Source organism: Neolamprologus multifasciatus, chromosome 7 (genome assembly GCF_963576455.1).
Source record: "Neolamprologus multifasciatus chromosome 7, fNeoMul1.2, whole genome shotgun sequence".
Taxonomy (NCBI): domain Eukaryota; kingdom Metazoa; phylum Chordata; class Actinopteri; order Cichliformes; family Cichlidae; genus Neolamprologus; species Neolamprologus multifasciatus.
The window spans coordinates 24,789,711-24,808,511 of NC_140445.1; the positions used below are offsets into that span (position 1 = coordinate 24,789,711).

General features: G+C 36.7%; 2 protein-coding genes across 2 annotated transcripts; one reads left to right on the forward strand and one right to left on the reverse strand.

Moving 5' to 3' along the window:
* The first annotated feature begins 4,477 nt into the window (after window positions 1–4,477).
* LOC146514339 (G2/M phase-specific E3 ubiquitin-protein ligase-like) lies at window positions 4,478–8,485 on the forward strand. The gene is made up of 9 exons (XM_085168326.1): window positions 4,478–4,521; window positions 4,677–4,710; window positions 4,826–4,887; window positions 5,210–5,293; window positions 5,679–5,995; window positions 6,067–6,248; window positions 6,471–6,643; window positions 7,818–8,032; window positions 8,149–8,485. Exons 5-9 carry the CDS (start codon window positions 5,836–5,838, stop codon window positions 8,382–8,384), a joined length of 966 nt encoding a protein of 321 aa, XP_085024452.1. The 5' UTR covers window positions 4,478–4,521; window positions 4,677–4,710; window positions 4,826–4,887; window positions 5,210–5,293; window positions 5,679–5,835; the 3' UTR covers window positions 8,385–8,485.
* Window positions 8,486–8,679: 194 nt separating this feature from the next.
* On the reverse strand, window positions 8,680–12,858 carry LOC146514340 (uncharacterized). Its single transcript, XM_085168325.1, has 5 exons — window positions 12,757–12,858; window positions 12,447–12,549; window positions 11,106–11,835; window positions 9,899–10,117; window positions 8,680–9,285 (listed from the first exon to the last, which is right to left on the reverse strand). Exons 2-5 carry the CDS (start codon window positions 12,544–12,546, stop codon window positions 9,075–9,077), a joined length of 1,260 nt encoding a protein of 419 aa, XP_085024451.1. The 5' UTR covers window positions 12,547–12,549; window positions 12,757–12,858; the 3' UTR covers window positions 8,680–9,074.
* Window positions 12,859–18,801: the final 5,943 nt, after the last annotated feature.

The following is an 18,801-nucleotide window of genomic DNA, read 5'->3' on the forward strand; positions in this document are numbered from 1 at the left end:
ACTGTAGGTCGCTGTGTTCCTATAAATCGCTCGTGGTTATTATTATGTCCTTGATGCGTCATAACTACCCCCACCTCCCAAATTCACCATGCCAGCCTCTAGTCAATCACATCCGCCATCATTGCCACTGCACCTTCACAGCTTTTAGTTCAAGGGATATTTTTTAAACCATCCTTTTGCAGAGTCTTACTTTTCATTCTCCAGGAGAGAATTAGCATCACTTTTCTTAATGTCTTAATGTTTTAGAGTGCACTTATAGATCATAACTAAAATGGATGCTTTCTTCTATTCAGACAAGTACATTTCTTTGGGAACTAGACAGGATGAAATGAAACAGAGGAGCATGAAAAAGATGCACAAGCACATTCAAGATCACTTGGAGTGTGTTCTGAATTCGCAGCTATTGCATAACCCCAAAAATATCTGTTTCTTTTAAGCCAACATGTTTATGCAACTATGCTTTGCTGCAGTTCACAGCTGAAGCACTAACATGCAAAATGATACCGATGAAACTTCTCCATCCTGCCGAAGGAATAAAATAAATGTGAAAGGCATGAAGTCAAGATACATTATGTGCTGCTGTTTTTATGTCTGAGATTTTTTTTTGAAGTAATAAAAGCCAACAATAGCCATTAAAACCATTCATTTCGGATTATTTTCTGATGTTCCCATTTTATAAATATTTAGAACGTGGTCATAAAATCTTCACATTTCACTGAAATGCTGCTACAGTTCGTGCATTTGTTTATATTTCATTGGTTTAAAAAAAATCCCCACTGAGTTGGTTTACGTTTTATCCCACTTTCACCTTCAGAGCAAAAACCACTTGCTGAGCGTGCTAACGATAAAACTGATTGAACTGCACCAGTCCTCCATTTACTGTGATGAAACTGTTTTAGGAGTGGGTGGAAAGTAAGCAGTTCAAGCTAAGAAGAAAAAAAAAGAAAGGAAGAAAAGGAATTAACACCTCTCTCATACAGCTGTGGCTGACTGGAAATGAGCACACAAGCACATGTCCTTATTTCCACTCACCCAACAAGTAATTTCAAGGAAACTGCAAAACTGTGTTTGATGGTAAAATCCATGAAATCCAGATGTCAGATGTAATGGATGTGGTGAGTATGTGGTTAGAAAGATTGCAAAAACCAAATGAGTCCATTTCAAAGATCAAAGTCACCTGAAAAATGCTGGTCAAACTTTCCAGTGAGGTCAGGACGAATCATGCTCAGTGTGCTTATTTCCTGTTGTTCATCCTGAATCACCTGATATTCAGTCCGGACAGAGAGCCCGGGGATCGAACTGTCGACCTTCCGGTTACAGATACGCCTCCCAACCTCCTGAGCCACGGTCGCCCCATTGGCAGGTCTCTTTAAGCCTGTGTACCACCGCTGATCATCAATAAAGCCACTGATGTTTAATGGTTTGGTGTGCTTTATTTGTTTGTTTCCAAGATATTCTCAAGACCTCTTCTAAAGCAGCACCGCTTGGCTTTTAAATAAACTTCACTCCACCTTGGTATGAATTACCTAGTCACATACTTTCAGATGGGATTCAGTTTATGAGTGAAAAGGGAAACCAGATATGATGTTGGCACTGTGAACAGTTTTTTGTGCAAGTACAAGCATGACTTTGGCTAGGTTTCTGGAGCTGGAAAGCCTAATTTATGGTTATGTTTAAACTGCCCTTGGGGTTTAGTCCGAACCTGGGGCCTTATTTTGGAGGTTTATCTTCTCTAGCAGACCTGATATACTTAATGTATAAAAAAATAGTACGATGTTATTTATATTGTACCTTTCAAGTTAAATATCGCAAAGTAGTTCACAACAAAAAAAATGGTACAACATGTGTTTGCTCCTGCTATTGGATTACTGTTATACGGTGGCCCTGAGAGGCCAAACGGACTGCAACTTCAGAAAACACTTGCAAAAAGAAAAATGCTGCAAAAAGAAAAATGCTGCAAAAAGAAAAACACTTGCAAAAAGAAAAATGCTGCAAAAAGAAAAACACTTGCAAAAAGAAAAATGCTGCAAAAAGAAAAATGCTGCGAAAAGAAAAACACTTGCAAAAAGAAAAATGCTGCAAAAAGAAAAACGCTGCAAAAAGAAAAGCGCTGCAAAAAGAAAAGCGCTGCAAAAGCACACACAACACAACGGAAATAGGAAAAAACACAACGGAAATGTTCCTGGGGAGACAATAACCCGACAGACCAGTTGCACAAACCAAAACATGCTAACCACCGGGACTGGGAGACACTTCAACGAAGTGGAGGAGAGGTAAATGTGTTGTAATCTCATGATTCTAATAATACTACAGATATGTTTGCAGTGTTTGGGAGAAACTAAATACATGTAACACTGTCACGTATTTAAAATACAAAATATGAGTAACTGTATTCCGTTACAGTTTAAATAGGTGATATTCAGAATACAGTTACTTTGTTGAAATAAATAGATTACACATCATTCTTTTCCTATTTCGTATTTTAGGCTATGCCCTCTCTATTTTTGGTAATTCCACTCTGGTGGAAACCCAAACAAAACAAACATTAAGAGGCTCTAATGCCTTTGTCTCAGTTTCGCGGCCCATGTCACCTCTACTTGCGGCAGTATAATGACATGACAAAATATTTGTCATGTTCAAAAAATTATTTAATATGAAGGCAATAGGCAGAGTGTTACAGGCATAGCGATAAAGAATGTGCCTTCAAGGGCAGTGTAGTCCGTGCTGCAGGGAGAATGGACTGCCATACACATCAAGTTTCTGTGAGTGAGGGAGGGAGAAAAAGGAAAGTGGAAAAGTATGAGTTCTCACCTAGCAGAAAAGGGAGATGGAAGCATGTAAATATAATAATAACCACTGCAGCCAAAAACAGTGCCTGACGAGTCCAGATGTAAGTACTCTGTTTAGACTCGACTGTACACTGTGTTCGTGTTTTCCTCCCAAACAATAAGTTCGGTTGGAGCAGCCTTTCAACGCCTCTCTCTGTCTGTTACTAGCAAAGTTGACCAAAACTGTAAAGCTAGTTCCAGGTGAGAGGCAGACACAGAACCCGACGTATTAGCTAGAGGTCCCTTTACAACAGTTCGGAGCTGCGGATATATATATATATATATATATATATATTTGACTGCTTTGTAAAATAAATTGCTAAAATCATACAACTAGTGTTTTTCAGGTTAAGATGTATTGTCCATTTTGTGGATTCCAGTTTGAGAGCTGTTCCTGTGGAAAAGACACAAGTTTTGTACCAGCTAAAGATGCTTTCCCAGAACAAGAACACTCAAGAGGTAATTTTTTCTGAACTTCCTGCTATTGTAACTCCAACTCATTTTAAAAAACTTAAAAGGGCAAGATTTGTTCAGGTGTTTGTAATTTACAGATAGTGTCATAAATTTAAAAAAAAAAAAAAAAGGAAAATTAGAGACATCAGGTGTCATGTGACTAATAAATCTGCATTTCTGAAAGCAAAGACATTTTTCTGCTGGATGTGACTGTGGGGAAGAGGTAGATTTTTTGTGCATTATGTTCATAAGTTCATGTTTGCTTTTGAATTATAAACAACGATAGACCAATAAAGAGTCTCTCTGTCTTTCACCCTTTTCTCCTGTTCAGCCAAGACAGTTGTTCAGCAGTTCTTCAAGTACCGTGAAGGTAAAGAGGCAGAAAGGAGGATGTTCTCAAAATCCAAAAAGAAATCAACAAAAACAGCGAAGGTATAAATAAAATGTTTTTTAAATGTTAATCTGTTGTCTGACAACACTTTTCTAATATGTGACCACTTTTTTTCCTGAAATGTAATCTAGATTTCTGTTGGGCTCATGAACAAAAAAAAGACTGGCATGAGACCCATAAGAGGGAAATCACTACCATTACATGTTGACCCAAGCTGGTCATCTGAGAGGCTGTTGGGTGCTGCCATTAAAAAACTGAAAGATTTCAACCAAGATATGAAAGATGTAGAATACATCCTGCTCTACCCTGATGGCTCTCAAATAAAAAATATTCCAGGAACTGACACACCCTTTACGATTGAACTCTACAAAGAGGCCGTTGGCAAGTCTTACCAAAGAATTACACTATTTGTCTGCACCCTTGAGGACTTTTTGTCAGAATGTAAGTTAAATAGAATTGCCATTAATTCTTTTTTATAGTCATATTGTTAAAGAATCTTGTGATTACTGTGTTGAAATTTTAACCAAAGTATTTCCCACAGTTCCCACAGATGTTAGTGTTTCAGAAGATGAGGAGGATGATGAAGTTATCGTTAGGGTACCACCCGTTACGTCACCTCTCTCTGACACAGTGGTATGTAAATCTCAAGGATTCATTAGTTCGAGATGTTAGTGCTCTCAGTTCCGGAATAATGCATTCAATGTCTGGATATAAGACTAATATCATTCTATCGTTGTATATATAGTGGTAAGAATCTGAGCAGCCATAATCAACGAGTTTGGTGTTTGATGATTTTATCTGACAGCTTTGGTTAAGTCCAGAAAACAGTACACCAGAGCCTATACGTCGGTAAGTTGGCTACCTTCTAGCACATTGATCTGGCCTCTGTGGCAGGTATATAAACATCTAATGTTTTTAACACTTTAATGTTAGCATGTGATGGCCACAAAAGCATGTTATGTTTTATAACATTTTCTTTTTATCATTGGATCTATATTTTATAGGTTACCTTCAATATCCCAAACATCTGATGTGCAAGTATATAATACTCTTTTGTATAACAATGTTGCATATTTAATTGTTAAGTTTCATTTGCATGCCATTACATCTGCAGTTGTTATGGTATTGTGTTGTGTTTGTGTTTATGCTGAAGGTTCAGTGTGGTACAGAATCTCAAATGGCATCCACATCAGGAGAACATACTACAAGTTACAAGTTAGTCTTAAGTTATAAAATTACATGTTTTCCCCTAGGGATCAATGAAGTATTTTGATTCTGATTGTGATTCTAAAATTTAAAAAATATAAAATGATATATCTTGTAAATAATTATAAAGTAATAAGCTCAGTGAAACTGTTTTTTTTTTGTTGTTGTTGTTGTTGTTTTTTTTTAATTATAGAGGTTCTCTATCTAATCCATAACTTGAGCAAATTCAGTCATGGTGAAGTACTTCAGACCCAACCCAGCCAAATGTAGAGCCAGAATTACTATTACATAAAATGTATTTTAATCTTCTGTTTTTACTCTTCTTTCACAGTATGTATACCAATATCTATGCACCTGTCGTTATTGACAGCAGTTCTTCAGATGCTGAGGGAGAGGAGTTGCAAAAGGAAAACTGGTAACTTTCATATCTTGAATAAGTACAATAAACCCATAATGTTTGACTTGCAGTTAACCTATTTATCAAATATTTCTTTACTAAAAATAGTGCTGGGTACTGCTGCTATTTTTGATCCTAACCTTTTACAGGAGCAAACTTAGCTTAACTGTTCCTGAGAAGTTATTCTGCTGATGATTGTATTCAGAAAGAAAAGATTCTTAAAATTATTTGGTTGCTGATGATTGTTCTTCAGATCACTATTTTGCTTTTTAAAATGAATTAACAGAAAAAGGCCAATTGATAAAGCAAGAAAAATTACTTAAAAGATATTAAACCAAAAAAAAACCCCATAAAGTGTAAATAGTGTAAATATTTTGTTGCTTTTCACTGACTGATTCTACAGTGATGAACCTGATGGATTGACGGCTGCAGATGTCATCTCAAATCTGGCTCTGAAGATCAACAAAACCTCCTGTAGCAGATTCAACATTAACTGAGCCAATGTCTGGGATGGTGCCTACCGAGGCTTCAGAAGGTCTTCATATAGTCCCAACTCTGGCATGATGGTGAAATTCTCTGATGACGTGGGACTGGCTGAAGAGGCAATAGACACAGGTGGGCCTACTCGAGAATTTCTCACCCTTTTGATGGAAGCCATAAGGACGAGAAGAATATTCGAAGGAAAAGACTATGCCAAATATCTCACATTTCATAGTAAAGGTATTTATTTTTTTCACTTTTTTTTCCATGGTCAAAGTTACTTTATTATAATGTAATGTCTTTATCTTTAGCTGCAGATGAAAATGAATATTTCTACGTTGGAAGAATGATTGCAGTTTCCATTGTCCATGGTGGTCCAGGGCCATGTTGTTTATCTCCAAACTTCTTTATGTACCTTGTTGGAAAAGACAAGACATTCGAGGCACCAATTGATGATATACCAGATGAAGAAATCAAGAAGGCTCTACTAGAGGTAAATTTGTGATGTTATGATTATGACAAACACCAATAAATGCAAATTTTTAGTCTTAGTTATCCACTTAACATAATATTAGTAACTAACTGATGCCTGAAAAGATTACTGATTGTCTAATCGAAGACTGTGTTAAATTGCACATTAATAGACAGCATGCGAAGGATGTCACTTGTGCATGTGTGTTGTGTGTGTGTGTGTAATATATATTTTTCTCTTTAGATAAAGAATGCAACATCTCTAAGTGAGCTCCGAGTAATCTCAGAAAAACACTCAAGCATGCTCCAGACAGCAGGATGCTATCGATTCATGAGGACACTGGAGGATAAGAAGAAGGTAGTAGCGGATTACATTCAGTGGTACTTCATCTACCGAAACCATCTTTCCATCCAAAGGTATAGAATTCAGACTATTATGTGCCCATTTAACATAATCTTTTTATTTATTAATCTGAATACCCTGAAATTTTATGATTTAGTTGAATATAAAATGGCACAGATAATGTATAAAGCACAAAATAACTTGCTTTGCCCCAGTACTCAGAAGCTGTTCAAAGTCAGAGAGAGTCAATATGACTTAAGGGGAACAGATTTCTTTAAAAAAAAACAAGATAAGGACAAATATAAAGCAGAGATGTGTTTCTGTTAGAGGAGTTAACCTGTGGAATAGTTATGACAGTGATTTAAAAAGGTGTAGTTCATTTTCCTTGTTTAAAAATATGTTTAAAAATAGAGTATTAGAAAAATATATATATCAAGAATGAAAAGAGCAAAAAAAACAAAAAACAAAAACAAAAAACAGAAAACCTCTTGATTCTTTTGATTTGATGTAGTTACTTACTAAGGTGGTGGTGTTTTTTCTTGTTTGTTTGTTTGTTTGTTTTGTTTTTGCTGTGTTTGCCTTCTCTCACCCCAACCGGTCGCAGCAGATGGCCGCCCCTCCCTGAGCCGGGTTCTGCCGGAGGTTTCTTCCTGTTAAAAGGGAGTTTTTCCTTCCCACTGTCGCCAAAGTGCTTGCTCATAGGGGGTCATATGATTGTTGGGCTTTTCTCTCTGTATCTATGAAGCGCCTTGAGGCGACATTTGTTGTGATTTGGCGCTATATAAATGAAATTGAATTGAATTGAATTTTATTATTTGCTTCGAGCCCTGTGTACAGGAGCTGCATGCTAAAAGATCTTTTGTTAAAAGGGTTGGCGTAATAAGCAAATGCTTCAGCCAATACCTTTTGATTAGCCTTGTCTCATGCTTTCTTGCTTTGTGGTAAATCTTTGTTCTGTCTTCACTGAGATATTTGAATGCTAATCAATAAACATATCAATCAATCAATCAATCTTTTCAGAAGAATAAATTGTTACTTTTTTTTATTCCAGTGAAATTTAAAGGACGGAAAAAATATATTCTAAATGCAAGACCTTTTTCAGGAGGACTTCTTTCTTGTAGCAGGATGAGTGTCTTAGCTAGATAAGAATGTTGGTTACTTTCTTAACACAGTAGTTTCCCATGTGAAGTTTTGCTTGCTTGCACAAATAACGTTAAACATTTTATTAAAAATTAGACTGTTTTCTAGTTTCAGAGAGGGTCTAGCAACACTGGATTTTCTAAACGCCCTGGAACAGCATCCTTCACTCTTCTTCTCATTCATGTGCTACACTGAGACCAGGCTGACAGCTGATCTTCTTGAGAACATCTTCCATGTGCAATTTGGTCCACCTGGCAGCTCTAGGCGTCAAGAGGAGACAAGAGTACTAAGCTACTGGCAAGACTATCTGCTTTCTGTAGAAGGTATTAAATTTGTTTGAAAATGTTGAAATGAGTACATTTATGTCAGCAAAGTGTAATGGCCCCTTTTTCCTGTTTATTATCATTAGAAATAACTTTTTGTCTCTTTACATTCACAGAGAAAAATGGAAGTCTGTCTCTTGAAGACATCCTTATGTTTGCAACTGGACTGAGAGAAATTCCTCCTGCAGCAATTCAGCCAAAGCCACAACTTCTTTTCCAGACCACTTCACGCTTCCCTGTAGCAGATGTCTGTGCAAATACTATCAAAATCCCAGTGTTACACAATTATGAGGACTTCCAAGAAGCCATGGATTATGGCATCCAGAACTCTCCTGGGTTTGGGCTTCCCTAAGGTCCAAGTCCTTTTGCTTTTAAGCCACATTTATGGTTTTAGCAAACATTTGAAGTTTGTGATTTTAAAATCTGAAAATTTTGTTTCTAATAATTTATAATAATTTTGGTAACATATAGTTTAATGCATCGCAGAAAGTTCAATCAGGTTTTGGAATTTCAAAAGCATAATATCATAGTGGGACAATTGAACAAGTTAGACATATTTCACTGTGTTAAGAAATTGCCAAAGTAACAAAATAAAACATTTCTGAAGTACTGAGACACGCTAGTATAATAACACAGGGAAAAAAATCTGATAAATTCAGTTAAAAGGCTTTATTTAATCAAACACTTCTGTGTTTGATTACATTTTTTGTAAGATATGCAAGTTGTTCTTGGAGTTAAAAAAAAAGAAAAACCCACATAAATACAGGTCTTGCAGAATGCTTTTGTAAACCTTTGTTTGTAAAACAGATCTCCAAATTAATCAACGTGTTTGTTACAGTACCTAATTAAAAGGAACAAGTTATTTTGTACAGTATGGTCTTTTGATTTCTTCAGGTAGAAACCGTACACACTGAAAAGTTGACGGTAGTGAAACGATTTATATAAAAACTATGGTACTATTTTTTTCAATACTCATTAAAGTTGGTTTGTGACAATTAGTGTCAGTGGTAATTGTACCCACATCTAGCAGATGATTTTACTTCTAAAGTCCAGTCATATTTTTGAGTGTTATATAATTTTCAACTGCAGTAGTCCAGTTGACTGGTCGAGGGAGCTCACTCTGTCTTTCCAAGTTTGTGAAATGAACCTGGAGTTTGTCGTCCCCACATAGACTGTACTGAGCAGGTAGAATGTCATCAAACTGGTGCAGGATTTCTTGAGGCACTTGGAATCCACACTCTCTTCCACCATACCTTAGGTCAGTCAGAAAAATTAACAAATTCAGTCACTTCTCCAGGTACTATCCTTCAAGGTTACAGCAAAAGCGCAAAGTCAATCTTATAATTAAAAGTCAGTTCTGGAAATTGTGATTTTAAAGAATCTTAATTATGCATATATCTACATTTGTCGTTTTTAGCCAAGATGTGATCCAAAGTTAAAATATGATTGTCTAACTTTTTTTTTTGTTGTTTTGGAAAAAAATATAAAAATAAAACGTATGTGCATGAAGTCAGAGAACAGAACTAATGGCAAAACACAAGTGGCAGCTTTAATTTCTATTCAGCAAAAAGGTGAAAACAACAAAACACACTATTCAATTGCTAAAGTGTGTGTAATACCTGCTGTGAGTAACAGTTAGGGCAAATTGTTAAACCCAAATGACATACTGCTTACTTAACTCAAGTGGTTAGGTCAAGAAAGAAAAGAGTGCACATAAGGCATGGACTGTTCCTGAAACATTTTATAAATGAACAAAAGGTGGAATAACAGCAAGCTGGACAGGTATCCTGCACATAGAATACACTATACTGAGGAAGAAAAAATTTAGTAAAACTATGAAATAAAATACATGGACTAAATACATACCTATGAGGCAGGTGATACATGGCTTCTGGTTTACCAGATGGACAACAAGATTGGCGCACAGGTCGGATGGTGTGAGTGTTCCAGAGATCTCTGTACTCGTCAAGCTCTTTTTGCAAGACATTGAGGAAGACATATCGTAGAAGGCATTTATGTTCATGACTGCCGTTGAAAAGATGCCTCTCCCTCAGGTCACTGAAGAGTTCAATCCAGAACTGAGTTCTAATGGTGGAATGACAAGGCATATAAAATTTAATAACACAAGTAATTCAATGTAATTGTCCTCTTTAAAAAAAAGTCGGAATCTTAAGAATATTGAACTGTGCGCAATTTCGTCCAAACAAAAGCTTATTCACATGTTCTGAAGTGTTTCATCAATGCACTGCAGGAAAAAAAAGCAACTTCACACAAATAACAAAATTTAACAATGTGATTAATCTTTCTGTTATTCCTGCATTTGGCGGTTGAACTTAAGAAAAGTTGTAATATACAGGTCTGTCCATATAAATGTACTATTTTGTTTCTACATGAACACTGAAGCTGTTATCACTTGTTAGATACCACACAGAAATCCAAAAGCGAGTGAAAACATCGGTATTTTTTTTTTGGCACACAAAGTTGAAGAAATGTCTGAAACAAACGACCTCCTCTAACAAATTTCTGTCATGTTAGATCAATGTTCTTATATTACTCATATTACAGTTCTCAAATTTGAAGAATCCCTTGTTCTTTTATTTATATGACTCCCTACAGGTAAACTATTTGGTCTAGATGTTAGTTTGGTACTACGTAGGCACACAAATTTGAATAAATTTTACTCAATTTTAAATAGATCAATCTTTACTGATGCCATTGCCTCTAGGATTTATAATAATTTATTAAAATGTTGAATGTCAGTTTGTTTCTTGTTTTGTATAGTTCCTTTTTAGGACTTTTGTGGAATGTCTGAGTCGGATTTTCTTTTTGAGTGTGTTGTTTTAATACAAACAAATGTCACTGGTATACCAAACCATTTATTATAGTTTTTGAAGCAGTCGTGCATCACATGAGAAAAATGTGTAGGTGACTATGTTTTTCTTTCTTTGTTTGTGACTGTAATTTAATATTTGAGTATAAAACCCCACCCACAAAAAAAAGTATATCGCTGACCACGAAACACCTTCAGAACCATTCAATTTTAGTTTCAGAATATATTTTAAAAGCCAGGTACCTTTGCTTTCTGAACGAAGACCACCAACTTTCAATCCGTTGATTTGTAGTTGAGGTGCCATACATATGACTGTGGGCTCCTGCAAGTTCATCTCCATGGTCTGATCTTAAAGCACAGTGAATTGCTGCCATTGTGCCATTTTCTGTGCCACAGTCTGTACGAAGGCATGCTGGAAGTTGACCAAACCGTGACACGCACTCCATATAATATTTTGCAATGATACCTGGGTCATTATTTGAGCTGCCACAGCTGAGCCACATAACTTTCCTTGAAAATCCATCGACACATGCACTAATAGCAACACCAAAGGGCTTCAGCTTATCATAACCATCCACATGCCACACTTGATTTGGTCCTTCTGAAAAATATCCTCTTCGAAAAAACCTGCGTTTACAGCGACGCTTAACACCATATGGATCTAGTCTTGAGAGTATGTGCATTACATCATTTCTTTTAACTTTCAGGTTATGCTTTTGTCGCAGTGTCTGACACATGGATCTGTAACCCAGAAGCTGACCTGAGCCTCTCAGTTCTTGTGTAACAGTGGAAATGACAATGTCAGTGGGAGTGAAGTCAGTCCTTCTAGTCATTCCAGCATCTTTTAGCCTCCTCTTTAATGTTCTCAGACTCATACAAATATTATGCTTGTTTTCAAGAAAATCCAGGATCACTTCATATGTATGGCCCTCAGAGAAATACTTATTGATGATGTCTGTGACTGAGACTGGGCCTAAGGTTGAAGAGAAAACATGAAAAGATAATTACGACCGCAGGAATCCACAAATGCACTTAATAAGTGTTTTAAAAAAAATACCACATCTGAAACAACTCTCAATAAACATGACTCAAGTATTTAATCTTCTTGATGTGTGCTTAAATAAAGGCCAGCAAAAGCTCAAAGAACATGGACCAGGATTCAGGACTTATCACTCTCATTAAGACCTCTATGCTGACAACTCAAAATGAGCAAAATTAGAGAAGTTAGAAGAATTTCATCACTGTGTACATATGCCCTATTAAGTAATAAACTAGTTTTTAAAATTATGCCGTAGAACCGGTGGCAGGCTTAAACCAGAATACAGTTCTTAGTACCTACCAGTTCATGCCTTTGTGTTTTTGGAATTCTGATTTATCTTTGCATACAGAGTCTTTAACAATACAAAAACCTTAGAATAAGGAAATGAATATAGTACTTTGGAATGGCACATGAATAATAATCCCCCCCCCCAAAAAAAAAAGTTTAACACGCACTACTGAAGCTACTGTGGTGTATATAAGTCATTATGAAGCAATTAAAAGGTGAGCAATAAATACTAGAACATAGGAAAGTGAAGTGCTTACCATCTATAAAAGGTGCTAAAACTTGAATGTTAGTTCCACAGGACCCACAAAAAACTCCAATTTGCCCCACTAGCTGGATTCCACAATATGGACAATACATTGCCTGATGAAGACACAATGCCAAATTAAAACCTGAACACATTAACTGCAACACTCCTTAATGACTTTGACTTATTAGTATTTGTTCTCGAGTTTAAAAAAGCTTCATTTCTAAGGCTACATTAAACATTATCTTTGTTAGAATTATCTTTGAATGTATATTCCAGATATCTGTAGTATTATTAGAATCATGAGATTACAACACATTTACCTCTCCTCCACTTCTTTGAAGTGTCTCCCAGTCCCACTGGTTAGCATGTTTTGGTTCGTGCAACTGGTCTGTCGGGTTATTGTCTCCCCAGGAACATTTCCGTTGTGTTTTTTCCTATTTCCGTTGTGTTGTGTGTGCTTTTGCAGCGCTTTTCTTTTTGCAGCGTTTTTCTTTTTGCAGTGTTTTTCTTTTTGCAGCATTTTTCTTTTTGCAGCATTTTTCTTTTTGCAAGTGTTTTTCTTTTTGCAGCATTTTTCTTTTTGCAAGTGTTTTTCTTTTTGCAGCATTTTTCTTTTTGCAACATTTTTCTTTTTGCAAGTGTTTTTCTTTTTGAAGCATTTTTCTTTTTGCAGCATTTTTCTTTTTGCAAGTGTTTTCTGAAGTTGCAGTCCGTTTCGCCTCTCAGGGCCACCGTACTGTTATCATAGACATGATCTGAAATCCAGTGTTAGCTCAATTACCTTCTTTAGAAATCTTCTGTCATCTGCGATCCTCACACATTACGCCTCAGCTTGAGAACAGCAAACAGAAAGGGCCAGAGCACACTGATTATTTTCACAACAGCGCAGCATTATTATTTTTACTGCCATATTTTTAGTTAATGTATTTTTTTTTGCACTACGCATATTTTATATGTCATTAGGTCATTTATTGTGGAAATTCTCATGTAGGAACTATTGTACTGCATGTTGGTTCCGCTGGTGCACCTGAGTGAGATGTACACCCATGTTGAAGGATGGAAGTGAAGCAGAAGAGGCCAATTTAAGTCAGAGGATGTTTAAATGTTCTTAAAGGTATCTGTAAGGTGCTTACTTCTGCCTCAAAGCATGGGTCAAGCAGCAAGGTATGTTTTGTTTGTTATATAGATCATTTATTTGTCTCTATTTCACCCGTCCTACTATTTCATTGAATTTTATTTTGTGTTTTAGTTCGACGGTGGTGTACAACAAAAAATGGTACAACATTAAAATAAAAAATTAAACTTCAGGAGTAGAACAGATTTCTACTTTCCTACCACAGAGGGTGTCACTTTCATTCTTCTTTCTTTCAAAACTTCTTTCTGGTTTAGTTTTGGCACCAGAAACTGGATAACTAATTGTCTGACTAATATAAAATTTGTCAAGCAGTCTGCTAGAAATGCATAAGTAAAACAGACACAAACAAACACAGTTCATATTAGTGGTGTTGCTCATGAAATGCTTCACTTGTGGGGAACAAAACCCTTCCAGGAACTAAACATTTTACCTCGTCAGATGTATGACTGAGCGTCTGGTTCCCATGCTGAATGTTCCCATTGATTTAGTGAGTCAGTAAGAAACTGCCATTGCCAAGTATGAAAGAAAGTGAAAGCATTTGCCTTAAATAACCAGATCACAAATTGGGACCATATGTTTCCAATAGTTGGAAACAAGTTGCAACCAATAAGAACAACAGACTCTACTGTTGGAGGACATTGGACTTTAACAAAGCGTCTTTTTCAAAATGCACATGAACAAAAAGTTATCAACAGTGGCAGGACTATGACTTAGTAGTTAGCACTATTGCCTCACAGCAAGGACTGTACATGCAATCTTCATGCTTTGAAAAATATGAAAGCTTAATTTGCCTTCAGAGTTCCCTTGACCAAAGCACAAAGCTGAAGTTAGTCCCTGAGCACAGTGTGTGGGCAGCTGTGTGTGGACGATACGCACAGTTGCCCACTGTTCTTAATACTTATTATGGCTTAAAGGCAGACAAGAAAATTTCCTATGGGGATTATTAAAGGATAATTAACTAACTAGTGCGTGGTACGGCTTGAGGGAAATATGACATCATACACCCAACATCCTCTTTTTTAGACACACCTCGCTGGTAATAGGCTGAAGCCCCCTTTGTCTTCAAAACTGCCTTAATTCTTCATGGCACAGATTCAACAATGTGCTGGAAACATTCCTCACAGATTTTGGTTCATATTGATGTGACAGCATCACACAGCTGCTGCAGATCTGTCAGCTGCCCATGAAGCTCTTGTCCTCTCATGTTGTACTGGATTGATATCTGGTGACTGTGGAGGCCATTTGAGTACAGTGAACTCCTTGTTATGTTAAAATAACATGACATTTGAGCTTCGTGTCATGGTGCATTATACTGCTGAAAAGAGCCATCAGAATATGGGTACAGATGGTCATGGACACAGTCAGTAACAATACTTCGATAGGCTGTGGCATTTAAATGATGCCCAGTTGGTATTAATGAGGTAAAGGTGTGCTATATCCCCCACATCACTAGGCCACCATTAGCAGACTGAATTGTTGATACAAGGCAGGTTGGATACATGCTTTCATGTTTCATATGTCAAATTCTGACCAATTTTCTATTGCCCAGTAGAATATTTCTCTCATATTGGCTTCTATTCATTGACTCAAACACATGCCAAACACAAGCTGCAAACTGGATATGACAATGTAACAGAGGAAATATGTTTGAATTGTCTCCAAGATGGGCTTGAGTACAAGTGAGTGGGAATTGACGTGAATATTTCCTGACAAGTAACAACAATGGAGTCTGATGAACAGTTTGGACAAACATAATTCCACCTTAAAAATGACTTTGAGTTTTATCACATTATCAGTTCCTGGGTTCTACGAGGCTGCCTGATGTCCCCGATTGTATTGTTTTAGTGTTGATATTACGTTTCCTCGGGCTGTTCCCTGGATGAAATGTTTTGATGACTCAGATCAAGGAACTCTTTGTTCGTATCGTAGGCCCTAAGCTGCAGTTTGGTGAATTATTTACCCAGCTGATTAATCTTTCAGTAATATGAAAATGCGCCAAGGGGTGATGTTAATGAGGATGCCTGATGTGATCATATTGAATAAGGGGGAACAATTCAGGGGGAAAGAAATCCTTTAAAAAATGTTTAGAAAAGTATAGTATAGTTGTAGTATAGGATGCAGTAAGATTGTTATCCCCTTTAGAGATTCAGTTTGTCTGTTAATTTCTTGACTTTCTAAATCTTATTCAAATTTGAATTTATTTATTTAAAATGGACAGTGTATATTAATTATATTAATATCAATGTAAATATTTCGGAGTTAGCCAAAAGGCTACTTTTCACCTGTAGTGCTTGGCAGTCCCCGTATCTATTTGGCAAACAGATACAGTGTTTTTAACAAGTGTTTGTGCCTTTCCTGATTTCTTATTATTTTACATTTTTGTCACACGCACACACTTTTCATCAAAACAAATTTGAAATGCATTTTTAAAAAAAAATTGATTTCACTTAATAAGGGGAAATGGCTATCCAAACCTGCCTGGTCTTGTGTGGAAAAGTAAATCTCCTTTTTTGAAATCATGAATAAACTGTGGATAATAATTTTTTTCTAAGCTGACTTCAACTTCACCAATCACAGCCAGACCAGAGTACGCACAGACCTGTTGAATCAATAAATCACTTAAATAGAAGCTGTCTGACAGAGTAAAGCAGGCTAAAAGACTTCAAAAAGAAAAAAAGAAAAAAACCCTGAAGAACAGACGAACAACAAAGTCATTTACATCTATCAGTCTGGAAAGGTTTACAAAACCATTTCTAAGGCTTTGGGACTCTAATGAGCCACAGTGAGAGCCTTTTTTTACAAACGGAGAAAACTTGGAACAGTGGTGAACCTTCCCAGGAGTGCCCTGCCTACCAAACTTACTCCAAGAGCACATAATAATAATAATAATGGATTGGATTTATATAGCGCTTTTCAAGGCACCCAAAGCACTTTACAATGCCACTATTCATTCACTCTCGCATTCACACACTGGTGGAGGCAAGCTACGGTTGTAGCCACAGCTGCCCTGGGGCAGACTGACAGAAGCGAGGCTGCCATATCGCGCCATTGGCCCCTCTGGCCAACACCAGTAGGCGTAGGTAAAGTGTCTTGCCCAAGGACACAACGACCAGGACAGAGAGCCCGGGGATCGAACAGGCGACCTTCCGGAAGATACGCTTCCCAACCCCCTGAGCCACGGTCGCCCCAAATCAACATCAACAACTCATTCAGGAGGTCACAAAAGAACCCTCAATTTCCTCAGTTAAGGTCAGTGATCATAATTCAACAGAAAGTGACTGGGCAAAAATAGCATCCATGGGTGAGTTTAAAGGTCTTGATGATCCCAATCACTTTTGAGAAAATATTCCTGAATTGATGAGACAAAAGTTGAAATTTTTGGAAAGTTTGAGTCCCGTTACATCTTCAACTAACACAGCATTTCACAAATAGATCATCACACCAACAGTCAAACATGGTAGTGATAGTGTGATGGTCTGGGGATGATCTGTTGTATAGCAATTGGTTGAAACCAATTGCTATACAATATATGAAATCATGAAGGAGGATGTTCGGCCATCATTCATACCCTGAAGCTCAAGCACACTTGAGTTATGCAGCAAGAAAATGAGCAAAAACATGCAAGCAAGTCTGCCTCTTTAAAAAGAAAGCTAAAATAACAAAATGAAGATTTTGGAGTGGCCTAGTCAAAGTGCAGACTTAAATCCAATTGAGATGCTTTGGAATGATCTTAAACCGGCCATTCATGGTCGAAAACCCTCCAATGTGGCTGAATTGAAACAGTTCTGCAAAGAAGAGTGATCCAAATTTCCTCCACAGTCGTATGAACAGAGGTGGGACCAAGTGATTGTTTTGCAAGTCTCAAGTAAGTTTCAAGTCTTTATCCTCAAGTCAGAGTCAAGTCTCAAGTCAATGGTTTAAAAGTCCGAGTAAAGTCACAAGTCTGAAACTTTGAATTTCAAGTCCTTTCGAGTCTTTAAAAAAAAAGGAAAGAAAAAAGAATGTTGCAGTTATATGCTAAATGTAAATATTAGACCATGTGATTTTTAAATCTCTGTTTTTCTCAACACATGACGAAATAGTGAACTTAGAAAATATACACAAATTGTGAAATTGCACCTCTATAAAATGCAGCTCAATTAAACTTAGCTCCAAGAATAATTTTCACCAACAATTCTGAGATAAGCTGCATGTTATTCTTGGATGCGCTTGTAGGACCGGCTTTAAAATAGCATGACAAAAATATCATACACATTAAAGTTAGTTGACATCACAAAGTTAGATGAAGTCAGCTATCTCATCGTAGCAAAAGAGAACCTACTGTTCTTTATGCAACTTCAACTGTCGGACAAAGTTGGAAGTTGTTCCATCTCTGTCTGTGATTCTCCTCTTGCATGTTTTGCATATTGCATTTCGTTTTTTTGTTGACTACTTCATAGTTTATGTACCTGAAAAAAATAACTCCTCGCAGCATTTTTGAGCGTTTTTTTCTTCTTCTTAAAAAAATCTGGTTAATTTGATTGGCTGTGCTACAGCTCATGCATATGTACGGAGTGTGGTTGGAATAAATGAATGAATGAATTTAATTAATGGTGCACACTTTCTATATAATATGTGTGTTAAATTTTAGATTTGGGGTGATATATCAAGTCTTTTCAAGTAAACCGGTTCAAGTCCAATTCAAGTCCCAGGTCACTGGTGTAAAAGTCCAAGTCAAGTCACAAGTCTTAGAACATTTTTTCAAGTCAAGTCTAAAGTCATAAAATTAATGACTCGAGTCTGACTTGAGTCCAAGTCATGTGACTTGAGTCCACACCTCTGCATATGAAAGACTATTCACCAGTCATCACAAACACTTGATTGCAGTTTTTGCTTTTGGGATAGCTTTTTAATATGTGAAAACAAAGAACATGGGAAAAATACTTTTTGACTGCACTGTGCATCTCAATCTTAATGTTCATTTAATTTAACTATAAAGCTCCATAATAAGCAAATAAGTTAGTCTTAAAATGAGATTTATTTTGCAAAGAGTGCTACTCTGATGTACTTTCACCAGAAAATGATAGAATATTATGAATATTAGAATATTCTTAATATATATTATTATGAATTTGCAGTTTATGAACACAGGGCAGCAGCTGTGTGCACTGCAGCACTTGCCATGAAAGTTTGGTCATCTGACCCCTGTGAGAGTTGATGGGTTGGGGGGGTATGTAAAAATAGAAAGTGA